The sequence below is a fragment of the Haliotis cracherodii genome, unplaced genomic scaffold (assembly GCF_022045235.1).
Source record: "Haliotis cracherodii isolate W230 unplaced genomic scaffold, xgHalCrac1.p SCAF_1, whole genome shotgun sequence".
Classification (NCBI taxonomy): domain Eukaryota; kingdom Metazoa; phylum Mollusca; class Gastropoda; order Lepetellida; family Haliotidae; genus Haliotis; species Haliotis cracherodii.
This window is the reverse complement of record NW_027266264.1, coordinates 29,750,619-29,764,497: the sequence shown is the minus strand read 5'-3', so window position 1 is coordinate 29,764,497 and position 13,879 is coordinate 29,750,619. Positions and strand designations below refer to the sequence as shown.

Below are 13,879 nucleotides of genomic sequence, written 5' to 3'. Positions count from 1 at the left end.
TGTAAGTGGAGAAACACAGTTTGTCATTAAGAAAGATACAGCTTTGTTAGTGGAGAAACACAGCTTGTCATTTATACGTATCCAGCTTTATTTGTGGAGAAACACAGTTTGTCGTTTAGAAGTATCCAGCTTTATTTGTGGAGAAACACAGTTTGTCATTAAGAAAGATACAGCTTTGTTAGTGGAGAAACACAGTTTGTCATTTATACGTATCCAGTTTGCCATTAAGAAAGACAATGGATTTTTCTCTTAACTTAAGGATCCAAAAGCCAGCGTCGACCTGAACGGCAACGACAGCGACCCGATGCCCCGATACGACCCGACCAACGAAAACAAGTCAGTAGATTCAGTATCCGCATAATGTCAACTATGACTGTGCAGGTTTCGTGGGGTAAGCTCTGACGGGGAAGGTATGCTTCAGTGAGGGAACATTGGGGAAGGAGGGCATAGTAGTAGTAGTAGCAGTAGTAGTAGTAGTTGTTGTTTGTTTATTTGTTGTTTAACACCGCACTCAGCAATATTCCAGCTATATGACGGTCGTATGTAAATAATAGAATCTGGACCAGACAATCCAGTGATTGATAATATAAGCATTCAGGTGGTAGCTGAGGTGGTAGATGTGGTCGTTGTTAAAATTAGACAATGAAAGAGACGTTCATCAAACTCTCTGGCAATGTTTAACATATCACAGAAATATATATATTACAACCGACAGCCGTATGAATTGTGATGATGTACAGACTCTGTATGCGTGAGGAAAACCGATCATAAGAATGAGCTCGTTATGTACACATCATCATCATCATCATCATCATCATCATAAAGATCGTAATCATTATTTTTCTAAATATATCTTTTTATTTATCATTCAGACACGGTACTCGCTGCGCTGGTGAGGTAGCTATGACGGCCAACAATGGGAAGTGTGGTGTCGGGGTCGCATTTAATGCCAATATAGGAGGTATATATATATATATATATATAGATATATATTTGTGCACATATTTTGGTTAGTGCTTGGTTGCATCGCTACAGGTTCTTCTTCTCCGTGCTATTAAGTCTGCCGATGATTTACCAGTGAAGCGTCCTAAAATCCAATACTTTATGCGGGACGAACTTCTATTTGAAGTGACAGTGCAGTTAGACAACTTGATTCTGATACCGAGCACGTACAGCCCGGGATTAGTGGTACAAGAGTAGTGCCTCAACAACGCCACGCTTATACGGGAGAAATTCAGGTTGGCTTTAGAACCTGCCATGATAACGGCAGACTATATTCCGTCACACCATCTTCTTAACCCTTCTGAAGTTCGCCAGACATGATTGCAAATAATTGTGGGTGAAACAACAAATTTAAAGATGAGGTGGATGGGGTTTAACGTCGCGTCCAAGATTATTACACTTATCTGGCGACGTGTATACACGTGTGTGTGTGTGTGTGTGTGTGTGTGTGTGTGTGTGTGGCTGCTTGTACTAGTCCGGACTGATGCCGATTTTAAAGTGCAAGCCCACTGAGATACCATGCCGCAGTTTAACATTAATACCCCTATATTGACTCCGAGCCGACCAGTCCTTATTTAAGCCCCCTATTGCCGCGCGACAGTGTAACAATAAGTACTGAGTCTATCTTTTAACGTCTTTTGGTATGACGCGGCAGGGGATCGAACCCCGGACCTTCCGCTCTCCAGGCAGACGCTCTACCACTAGACCATACCAGTTTTAAAGCTAAGTTTATAAATGAAATGGACATCCATGAAAGACTACAGGGCCACCACTGTTAAATCGGCTGTTGTTACCCCAGCGTTATTACATGGGTGAACAGATAGAGCACTGACCTTCAGGCGACGACTAGGAACTGATGTAATATGTGTTTTGTTGTTGTCAAATGAAGATAACTTTAATTCATTTGCTTGCTCCTAAATTAATTTGATTATGGCGTTTGAACAACATATCGCTCTGAATGAATCAATGTTAAGGACGAAGGCTGCTGACGTGTTGGTCACGTGTTAGTCACGTATTGGTTACGCGTGTTGCAGGGGTCCGAATGTTGGATGGGAAGGTCACGGATGTGTTAGAAGGGGAGGCAATCCAGTTCAACCACAAATACGTGGACATCTACAGCGCATCGTGGGGACCTAACGACGATGGACATACAGTGGAAGGTCCAGGCAAACTCGCCAAGAAGGCCTTCGAGACAGGAATAAAAGAAGTGAGAATTTTTTGTTGTTGTAAATTAGAGGTCACGGGATTTATTTCAGACATAATCTTGACACATTCAAAGACACCGGCATCCATATCTTTAAGTGATAGTCATGACTAGGCCCGCCAGGTATCAAGTTATTAATGTAATGTGAGAATGGTGGTAAGGTCTAGAGCTGGTATGGACAACTAGCTGCAAACCTTGAGTTTATTATTCAAAGGGTCGTAACGGAAAGGGCGTCATCTACGTGTGGGCATCTGGTAATGGCGGACGTATGAAGGACAACTGTGACTGTGACGGCTACACCGGCAGCATCTACTCCATCTCCATCAGCAGCGCATCACAGGCATTCGAGAGGCCCTGGTATGGGGAGAGATGCGCCTCTACCATGGCAACCACTTACTCCAGTGGCGGACTGAACGACAAGAAAGTGGTAGGTTGATTGACGCTTCTACCTATATTCACCTGACATGGAGGACGTCAGTTGCACAGCATTCACTTCAAATGTACGAATAAAAAATCGCTGCAAACGAGGAGGTTGGTGCGCGCATCAGTGCAGCCTATACAGGTCCACATTTGTACTGCACGTCACGCTAGTGTTTACTTCTTTAAGTGTCATCTAGAAATGGGGCGGTCGGGTAGCCTAGTGGTTAAAGCGTTTGCTCGTCACGCCGAAGACCCGGGTTCGAATCCCGACATGGGTACAATGTGTGAAGCCCATTTCTGGTGTTCCCCGCCGTGATATTGCTGGAATATTGCTAAAAGCGGCGTAAAACCAAACTCACTCACTCATCTAGAAATTGGTGTGATGAACAATGAATATAGTTCTTTGGATATACAGCTCCTCTATTGTAATGACTGCTTGGTATGTGGACAAGGGAATTAGACCTATGGATATTGTAATATTAATATAAGAATGTAAATTTAAAATAAATATAAGAAGTTTAATACAAAGGTTTTATATGCATAGAACTATAACTCTTGTTTATTCTAGTGTTAACTGATGACATCTTTGGGGCTGCAATATCCAAGTAGGATGTGCTGATATCGGTAACTGTTCGGGATGCTAGCGGCTCAGTGGTCTAATGTGCCGCATCACTCTGTGCAGAGTTCTTCCCCTTGTCCCCACCAGTATCCGATTACCGTGGGTTTCGTTCCTAGATTGCCACCGATCAGCAATGCCGCGCTCTAGAATGAACACTGTTTTAAACGTTAACGATATGAGTCACATTAGAGTTCCAGTGACACGTTGTGATTGGTTTTTAAACATCTCACTGACTCGATTTGTGGCTGTCCAGGTGTCAACCGACTTAAGGAATAAGTGTACCAACATGCATACGGGGACGTCAGCCGCTGCTCCATTGGCTGCTGGGATATTTGCCCTGTTGCTTGAGGCAAAGTGAGTATTAACCTTATTACTCAACATTTGCCAAGCACCACACCTTTTTGTAAAGCTGACTATTAGACAGTAGTCTGTCAACGAAAAACATATATGCTAGTAATGACATAAATCTTTTCATGGTACAATTATTTATTATCCTACCACTCCCTATTGCAACTGCATGTTGGCCGCCGTGTGTCCTTAGCAAATGTTGAGTAGTGTATAACATCTGAAGGAACATGCAGATGCTAGCGATTCACATAACTTTTGAATGTCGGAAACTAACACCACTGAAGTATATCCCGGGCAGAATAGGTCTTCAGCAACCCATGCTTGTCGTAAAAGGCGATTATGTTTGTCGAAAGAGACGACTAACGGGATCGGGTAGTCAGGCTCGGTGACTTGGTTGATGCATGTGATCGTATCCCAAAAGCGAGGATGGAAGCTCATGTTATCAATCACTGGATTGTCTGGTCCAGACTCGATTATTTACATACCGCCGTCATATAGCTGGAATACTGCTGAGTGTGGCGTTAAACAACAAATATACAAACAAATCTGTAACAAAATTTGTGATAACTTTGCATATGTCACTTCGTGTGAAATTATGGTGTTGTACAACTCGATAAAGGAATTAAGCATGACAAGAATCTTACGAAATATCAATTTGGGGAAGAAAAATCTGTATTCAATTGTACTTTGTTAATGCTCCTAGATAGATCCACCAATGGCATTCAATTGAGAGCATATAGTAACAATTTTGGCAACGATATGTCTTATACCTAAAACATCATTAAGGAGGTGTTCGAAGTAAGCAATAATATATGTAATATGCTTGGTCGTCCCTGTAAAGATAGTTGTGTAATCGCTGGTGTACTCGCAGCCCCAGTCTGACGTGGCGTGACGTACAGCATCTGGTGGCCTGGACGTCCCAGAGTGCCCCCCTCGCCCACAACAAGGGCTGGCAGACGAATGACGCAGGGTTCCAAGTCAACACGGCGTTCGGCTTCGGCCTGCTCGATGCAACCGGTCTCGTGGACGCTGCCGACCCCAGTGACTGGATAACTGTCCCGGAGAGCTTCGAGTGCAAAGTGAAAGCTTCGACATCCTCCAACCTGCCAAGGTACAGGATACTCATGGCCACTCTAGGTGCTACACATTCGTGATCAACTCGTGTTATTCCGGGACAAGCCGAATAGCGACTCGTGCCATTTTTGCGACCGGGATCCGTCTTAGCGCAAACGGGCATACCTAAAACAATTGTCAACTAGTTGCGTAATGGTTCACATATATTTCCCAATATATGATATATATTTCAGATGCGATTGAAAGCACATAAGGACATGCGGAATTATACAGTATGATTGAACACAGGATACTGTGTCTTGGGTATATTTTTAGATGCAAGGCATATGTAAAATCAAAAATTGTTTCTGAGGGATTCTTTGACGAAGAACTTGAAATCATACGCGCATTCTGATTGGTTTGTCGTATTTTCGCACATGACATTCATCGATAGGGGACGAGTCTTCTTGCAGATTACGGAAAGGGGCGAGTGGTGACGAATGGTTGCCACATTAAAGTGGGAAGGAATATCTGGCATGCCATACAGCTTATAAACTTACTGCCACTTTTGCCTAATTATTGTAGGTATCTTCCTATCTCGTATTAACCTCTTGGGGGTTTTTACTTATTCCCAGTAAGACCTCATTCCGGGTATGAGGTTTTCCGTTTTCCGTGAGAGATCTGATGAGTTGAGAAGTAAGCGATATTTGTACTTTGTGTTTCAAACATCCAATGTTCTAAAATCGAAGAAAGAAATAACAGTTTGCATTATGGATGACCGGAACCGAACCTGCAACCTCACATATCGTGTTTAGTTTTGTAACCCGCAGTTATCCCAATGAGCTACCGGGGCAGGTGATGAAAAGTAGTTCAATTTTACTTCTCATGACTTCGTTGCCTGCTGCACGTGGTCTTTCTCTCGCACACCTTTACACCGCGACACACTGTATTGTTTCACATGTCAGTTCTATTGTCCACGTGTATGACATGTTCTGTATATCCACGGGTATGTTGTGTTCTATATGCCCACGCGTACGTGTTTAATGTGTTATGTATGTCGGTCAAGCGTTCACGTGGATGGTGTATAATTGTACGATCCTCTTTGTTGCAGGACCCTGGAGGCGGTGGACGGGGGTAAGATGCTGGAGATCGAGATCTTCACTTCCGGGTGTGAGGGTGAAGACAATGAAATCAACTTCCTTGAGCACGTGATTCTCACCCTCAGTGCCGACTACACCAAGAGGGGCGACCTCTCCCTCTACCTCGTCTCTCCAAAAGGTGCGTGTCGGGAGCATTACGGGGGTTGGAGGAGCAAGTTGGAACGGGCGTTGATTGGAGTAACTGAATCACTGGCTTTGATTGGAGCAAGTGAATAACGGGCGTTGATTGGAGTTATTGAATATCGGGCGTTGATTTGGGTATTTGAATATCGGGCGTTGACTTGAGCAAGTGAATAACTGGCGTTGATTGGAGTTAGTGAATAACAGGCGTTGATTGGAGCAAGTGAATAACTGGCGTTGATTGGAGTTAATGAATAACAGGCGTTGATTGGAGTAATTGAATAACATGCGTTGATTGGAGTAATTGAATAACATGCGTTGATTGGAGCAATTGAATAACTGGCATTGATTGGAGTAACTGAATAACGGGCGTTGATTGGAGCAAGTGAATAACGGGCGTTGATTAGAGCAATTGAATAACAGGCGTTGATTGGAGAAACTGACAGGCGTTGATTTGGAGTAACTGAATAACGGGCGTTGATTGGAGCAATTATTGCATAACAGGCGTTGTTTGGAGTAATTGAATAACAGGTACTGATTGGAATAATTGAATAACAGGCGTTGATTGGAGTAATTGAATAACAGGTACTGATTGGAGTAATTGAATAACAGGCGTTGATTGGAGTAATTGAATAATAGGCACTGATTGGAGTAATTGAATAACAGGCGTTGATTGGAGTAATTGAAAAACGGGGATTGTATAGTTATGGTTAACGGCTAGTGGAAGGGGAAACGGGCGTTGCAAGGAGGAAGGGGGTATCACGATGGCAATAAAGGGATGACACGTGTTGAAGGCAACACTTGGAAAACAAACAGTAGGAAAAAGGGCAATGAGGGGAGGAAGGTGTTGATGGGTGTTGAGAGCAACAAGGAGAAAGCTAGCGTTGCTGGTTTTAAGGATGGTAAACGAGAGATTTAATGGAGGATAATCCGGTATGAACATTTGTCCGATTTGAACAAAACTGTGCGTTGTTTCCAGGTACGACGACGATGTTGCTGTCCCGGCGTACTTACGACACCTCCTCCAGCGGCTACAAACACTGGCCCCTCATGTCCGTGCATACGTGGGGGGAGGCACCCAGGGGCATGTGGAGGCTCATCTTCGAGGATACGGTACCATCTCCATGACTTAGATGCTAGTATTTCACGGAATCGGGTGGTCATGCTCGCTGGCTTGGATGATGCATGTCATCGTATCCTAATTGCGTAGATCGATGCTCATGATGTCAATCACTGGATTGTCTGGTCCAGACTCGATTATTTTACAGACCGCCGTCATATAGCTGGAATATTGCTGAGTGCGGCGTTAAACAACACACAAACACCATGCCTAGTTCTATGCCTAGTTCACAACAGCGATACACATCTCAGTTACAATAAGCGAGCTATAGCCCTTTAGTGAATTCTTCACTGCAGTGGAGTTTATAGATTGATGATGACTGCATTCAATCAGTAAATATAAGTGTGTGAAGATATTCAGGTATGCAAGCTGAACAGGCTACCTTGTGCAATAACAATGTGATACAGTTGGGCTCCTTATTATATCACGCGTAGTTATCCCCAAGCCAATCAAATTTAATTGGGCTATGGTGAGTTGGTTTGACGGAAATACTCAGCTTATCTGGACCTCTGACTTGAGCAACTGAATGCCAACGAATTGAAAGAGAACGATAAAATTATGGGGCCAAGGATGTGTTCAGTTATCTAAGGGCAAACTTTCATAAAATCTCAAATACTGTACCCTGTTAATAGAACCATTTAACCAACTATTAACCGGCTTCAACGTTTTGGACACGCTAATTACCTGTACCGATCAAGCTCTTCACAGGGCCGGGCTAGTCGTGTTTTATTTGTCTTTATAGATGCTTGATGTAATTTCTATGCGTTTCTATGGTTACAGTCAGGGAACGACAACTCCGGCTCAGTGAATGACATTTCTCTGACCATGTATGGTACGAAAGTCCAGCCAGCGCACATGCGCAACGGACATCGGAAATACAATCCTGATTATAATCAGGTGAAAAATGAGAAAAAGGTACGTTAAAATACATTAGAAGATTTGAGTGAAGTGAGAGACGTGTTTTGTATTACACTTGTCTCGACTCAGTAGTGGCTGAATCATCGTGAAACTATTGGTTCTGTATCATAGACAGCGACATAGGGGGCGCATATGTCGTCTTATTCGACTTTGTGAGTGAGTAGTGAGTATGGTTTTACGCCGCTTTTAGCAATATTACAGCAATATCACGGCGGGGGACACCAGACATGGGATTCTCTCATTATACCCATGTGGGGAATCGAACCCGGGTCTTCGGCGTGACGAGCGAACACGTTAACCACTAGGCTACCCCATCGCCCCCATTCGACTTTGTGATAAACTCAAAAGAGCTCCGCCTGGCTGCATATAAAGTCTTACCTCGCATTTCGTGTCATTATAATGTTAATGGGATGTGCATACTTTTAGAGCAAGCGAGCGAGTGAGTGAGTATGATTTGACACCGCTTTGAACAGTATTCCAGTTATATCACGAGATATCAGCTTAATCTGGAAGAGAAATCCACAGTGATGTTTGTCTCAGACGTTGACCACATTGGTGAACCCCACGAGGGCATGTGTGGTGCTGAGAAACCTAGAAACATAATTATGTCGAACCGGGATTCGAATCCGCAATCTTAGTTTTCTAGCGTGCCCAAGGGACGCAACTCCGCACAGGGAATAGATGCGCCTGAAACGACTGGACCACCGGGACCCTATCATTTAAGAAGTGATGTTGGGTTCAAAATGGATAACTGTTGATTATTCTAAAACATGACTTTCATTACAGCAATACTTAATGATACACTTTAGCAACATGACGTTATCTGCCATAGGAAACGTTATTACAAATACAGGGATATATGTTGTTTAGTGTTTGCATGTCTCTGTCGGGAAAGAAGACGACAGATAAGAAATCACGCCATTATTCTTTCATTTGGGTTTATTTTTGTACATAGTATTAACGTTGTGTATTAACGTCATGTATTAACGTCATGTTAACGTCACCAGAGAATGGACGAGAGGATGAGCGTAAGTGTCCAGCACAGCAACACAGCATGAGTCGATAACATTCCTACTCTGTACCTAGAACACTAATCTCTGTAGCAAAACCTATGGAATGTGCATCCTGGTTTTTTTTCATATTAAATATTTATTTTTTGGCCAGGTTTACATAAGGGCGTAGGTGGCACTTTATCACGCCAGCACGATTTGGGGTAGGGAGACCCTCTCTCATGACCTTGTACAGGAGACATTATCTTGTGAGTGAGTATGGTTTTACGCCGCTTTTAGCAATATTCCAGCAATATCACGGCGGCGGACACCAGAAATGGGCTTCACACATTGTACCCGTGTAGGGAATCGAACCCGGAACCACTAGGCTACCCGACCGCCCCCATTATCTTGTGATGTGTCGAGAGACGGACCCGGTGAAGATCTGGATTAGATGTGGTATTCAGGAACTCATGCTTCTCGTTGGAGGCGACTAACAGGATCGGGTTGATCAGACTCGCTGAATTGGTTAATGCATGTCATCGTATCCCAATTGCGTAGATCGATGCTCATAATGTCAATCATTTGATTGTCTGGTCCAGACTCGATTATTTACAGACCGCCGTCATATAGCTGTAATATTGCTGAGTCCGACGTTAAACAACAAACAAACGAATAAGAGTTGGGGACGCTGTCTCCCGACCTCGCGAACTTTAGGTGCTGTAACCTCCTTTCACGACCCCATATGTTGTGGGTGTGGGATCACTGATGGATTGTCATTGGAATTATGCTTTTTTCAGAGTCATTAAGAAGATGGAACCAACTAATTACTTATCGGTGAATGTTTGTATTTCGCCCTTGATGGGTTGTGGTTGTTGTACGGTTGTCCTTGTGGGAGGAGATTGTCAGTTGGTTGCCATTGTGGGAGGAGATTGTCAGTCGGTTGTCATTATGGGAGAAGAGTGACAGTTGGTTGTCATTATGGGAGATGATTGACAGTTGGTTGTCATTATGGGAGATGATTGACAATTGGTTGTCATTATGGGAGATGATTGACAGTTGGTTGTCATTATGGGAGATGATTGACAGTTGGTTGTCATTATCGGAGGAGATTGACAGTTGGTTGTCATTATGCGGGATCTGATTTTAGGCTGTATTTAAAAGGCACAATTAGTAAAGATGTCGGCTTAGTTGCTTGAGTATGTTTTCTTTATGCACGTACACGTCCTGATGCACAGCATATATGCTCATGTGAGACACGCACATGGTTGCAGGTAGCCTGAAACACACTCATCAGAAAATTAGGGACTGGCCATTTTGTTGAAAAAAATCCCCCCATGAAACTGGAAAAATAAGACTGAAGAATAAAAATATATAATGCAAAATAAGGAAAATGCGTTTATTGTTCGTGTGACATCTCGGATATCGTGGACAAATATGTGTTGTGAAATATAATTCAAGTGTTCGACTCCTTCTTTCGTCGAAAACAAAATTTGTTTGAAAGTCGTGGCCGAAAAAAATATCCTGTCGCTAACAAACAGTCCGAATATTACATGGTCCGTCCCTGATTCTTGTTTAGGATGTACATCTCCTAGCACGAATCTTTCAAGGTACAGTCTTAAACATAAGTATATCATAGAAATTAGGACACGCCAGTACAAAGCTCAACACCGACCTTGTCATGTAGGCAATCGTTATTGATTTATTTATGGACCTCTTTAATCCAGAGTCCCGACAATCCTGGCGACTGCTGCAGTGGAAGTGACTATGTACTCAAGACGCGTTAAGACGGTTGTTCATCCGCAACTATGTTTTATGATAATGTCTGCATTTGGGGTGGGGGGTTGGGTGTCACTAAATTCATGGACAAATTAGCACAGTTTCTGAACTAACACCGTCGTCCAGAGTGATCTCCTGCATCGACCGTGTGTACAAGTGGATGGTCTGCGCTAAAGCTGATAGTATCTGAAAACATTATTCCATAAAAGGCCCTATTTAGACGACGCTCCCAACATATTATATTCAGGGGCTAAATAAATTAATAAGTCAAGGCGAAAAAGGACCACACAATATGGATTTAAGACAGGGTTTACATATAATGTTTTTGTCAATTTCTTAGGTCGGTGTTTGCTTAGAGTTGGCATGTCCTACTTATCATTTTCTCCGTAGTGTAGGGTGGATGTTTCAGCTATAGTTGCCTAGGAGTGACCACTCGTGGAGATGTAGCTTGAACCACCATATTCAGACTGAGTTTGTTGACACTCTCCATGACACTGACTGGCAGTGCAGGGCTCACATCACATCTAAAACGATATAACAAAATCTCGACCGTTCAGAAACGTAAAGTTTCGTTCTTTAATGAGCTGTTCAAGCTATACCTTATACGAGTGGTCAGGCATGTAGTTGTTATAATATTTATATTGGGTGATAAAAAGAATCTTTCCCTCGTGTCTTTTCGTAACACATAATCATCACATGTCGAAAACGGTCGTATGCATGTCATGCTTGGACTATCAGAGGCTACGCGGGCGAGAACAGATCCCCTGCAACCTATGCTAGTCGTCAGAGGTGACAAGTGGATCGGGTGGTCGACTCGCTGACGTGATTGCGTGTCATCGTACCCCGACGGCGTGGTTGTTGCTTACAATGTCGATCACTGGATTGTCTGGTTCAGAATCGATTATAGCTGAAATATTGCTGAGTGCGGCCTTAAGTACCGAATACAAGCATGTTTGAAACCGGATGTTTAGCCTAATTGAACCATCGACAGAGTGCTTATTGTACTCGATCACCACCTCCTTCGCCCGAAAGCTGTCAGAGGTACTGTGCTGACTGACACGTCTGAGACGTTGCTCACAGATGATCCCTGTACTCCAGGGGCCAGGAGGAGGACGAGGGCTCAACTCTAAGGACATGTAATGTCCATTTAGTTGTTTTTCTCGCATGCCTGACCTCAACATCGCACTCTTCTCTTTGGTCACGTCATAGATACAGGGTCGATTGCTTCCTCGTACCTTTACACGCAAACCTTTTATGCATAACTTTTATTACTTATGTACCGCCAAGCAGATTTTATATGCATATATGGCAAACCGTTTTCACATTTATTACGGAATTACTGATACCTTCAATTGTTTTAAAGATATTGGTATTCTATTTAAATATATCAATAATGTTTTTAAGATATCAAAAAATAATTGATGATATTTTGATATCATTTCTGATCTCCAAAATACAATTGCTGATATCTTTAAATGTTACAGTGATATCAACCAAATATTTCGTGATATCTCTAAATGTATGTAAGATATCATTAAGCAATTACCATCCTATTGTGCGTAATCATAATAGAAGTAAATTCAAAATATCTTAATTTCAATTTAAGATATCTTGAAATAACTTATACATATGCACAAATGCATTACATATATCATTAATTCATTTTAGATATATCTAATTCAGTTTGAGATATCTTTATCAATTTCAAGATATCATTAATTCTGACCGTTACTGATATCGAAAATCAAATGAAATATCTCATTAATAATTTTGAAGTTATCTTTATATCAGTTGTTGATATCTGTAATATAATGTAGGTAACATGTAAGTACAATTATCTGGATTTAAGATATCTTCAATTCAGCTCACGATATCTTCAATTCAGTCCAAGATATCTTTAAAACAATTGAAGCTATCAATAATTACGTAATAAAGGTGAAAACGGCTTGCCATATGTATACTTCAATGTTATTATAATTATGATTAACGTACATTATAGTGTGCATGTGCAGTTTGGTCTCTCGAGATGCGACACACCCCTCACAGATTTGACTAATGTGTGCCGCACTCGTCTTTCAAATCGAAGCTCTTGCTTGTACGTGCAAGGCCTGCGACAGTTGTACAATTGTGTTAAGACGTGTTTTAGTTTTCCACTTATGTGACGTGTGTAGGACCTGTATACAACTTTCCACTTATGTCCTATGTATAGGAACTATCCACAGTTAGATCCGTGAAGGTAATGGACATGGCGCTGTAGCTACATTTAACCTTCAAAGTGACACTTATGTGCTCTTATTGGACCAACTGTTTCAACATGATCTCATATTTTGTTCATTAACATTTCAGGATGACCAAGCCCATGATTCGAAGTCTGACAGCACCTTGGCAGAGTCTCTACTTCAGCTGAAGCTCAAACTCCTGTCGAAGATGTTGTGAGGCAGCGACGGTGGAAGCATCACGGAATAAACGTCATTACGTCATCGTTTCTAACGTTTGTTTCTTGTTGTTAACACAGGACTTCGTTGTTCAATAAAGTTGTTACCACACATGTTATTGTAAAAGAGTCCATTCATTGATTATGTATTGCGTCTTTTAGAGTCCATATATTTGCGACAAGAAATGGAAAAGTTTGTGACCTACATAGAAACTCGTACAGAGTACAAATTATTCAACATACTTGAACACTTGGTTCAGAGATGTTGAAATTTTATTATCCCCGCGCAAAACCTCTCTCCATCTAAGTTCCCCCTGGCGAGACGGGGCGATAACCTTTCCGTTACTGGTGCAATCTCTTCCCTTCAGTTGCGATTTGTGTTTAGGGAGAAGATGCAAGGTCAGGGGAGTACGGGGCAGGGGGAGTAATTCAAGGCACGATATACAGGTGCAGCCACTGCCACTCTTGACGTGTACCCATGCGCCATGTCATTTTGCCGTCATATAGCTGGAATATTGCTGAGTGCGGCGTTAAACAACCAACCAACCAACCAACCAACCAACCATAAAGCAGAAGGACATCAGAGAAGCTTCTCTCATCTGACGTAGTCCTAAGTCATAGTAGTAGCCATTGATAGTCTGGCCTCGTTGCAGATGACTAGGCAATCGTGATTACCCCCTTACAGACCCAGAAAATCGAAGCCATAACTTGCC

The 13,879-nt window shown here is 42.5% G+C and overlaps 1 protein-coding gene across 2 annotated transcripts in view; it reads left to right on the top strand.

The window, feature by feature from the left end:
- Window positions 1-13,280, top strand: part of LOC139475577 (neuroendocrine convertase 1-like) — a 56,195-nt gene extending 42,915 nt beyond the window's left edge. The window contains exons 6-16 of one of the 2 annotated variants that reach the window (XM_071258771.1): window positions 260-336; window positions 873-961; window positions 2,037-2,209; window positions 2,421-2,633; window positions 3,499-3,599; window positions 4,465-4,704; window positions 5,758-5,924; window positions 6,906-7,039; window positions 7,827-7,961; window positions 8,972-8,992; window positions 13,079-13,280. In XM_071258771.1, the coding sequence (XP_071114872.1) occupies window positions 260-336; window positions 873-961; window positions 2,037-2,209; window positions 2,421-2,633; window positions 3,499-3,599; window positions 4,465-4,704; window positions 5,758-5,924; window positions 6,906-7,039; window positions 7,827-7,961; window positions 8,972-8,992; window positions 13,079-13,168 (1,440 nt within the window). In that variant the 3' untranslated portion in view covers window positions 13,169-13,280. The remainder of the gene's footprint in view (window positions 1-259; window positions 337-872; window positions 962-2,036; window positions 2,210-2,420; window positions 2,634-3,498; window positions 3,600-4,464; window positions 4,705-5,757; window positions 5,925-6,905; window positions 7,040-7,826; window positions 7,962-8,971; window positions 8,993-13,078) is intronic. The other variant, XM_071258779.1, reaches the window with a different exon arrangement.
- The last annotated feature ends 599 nt before the right edge of the window (window positions 13,281-13,879 follow it).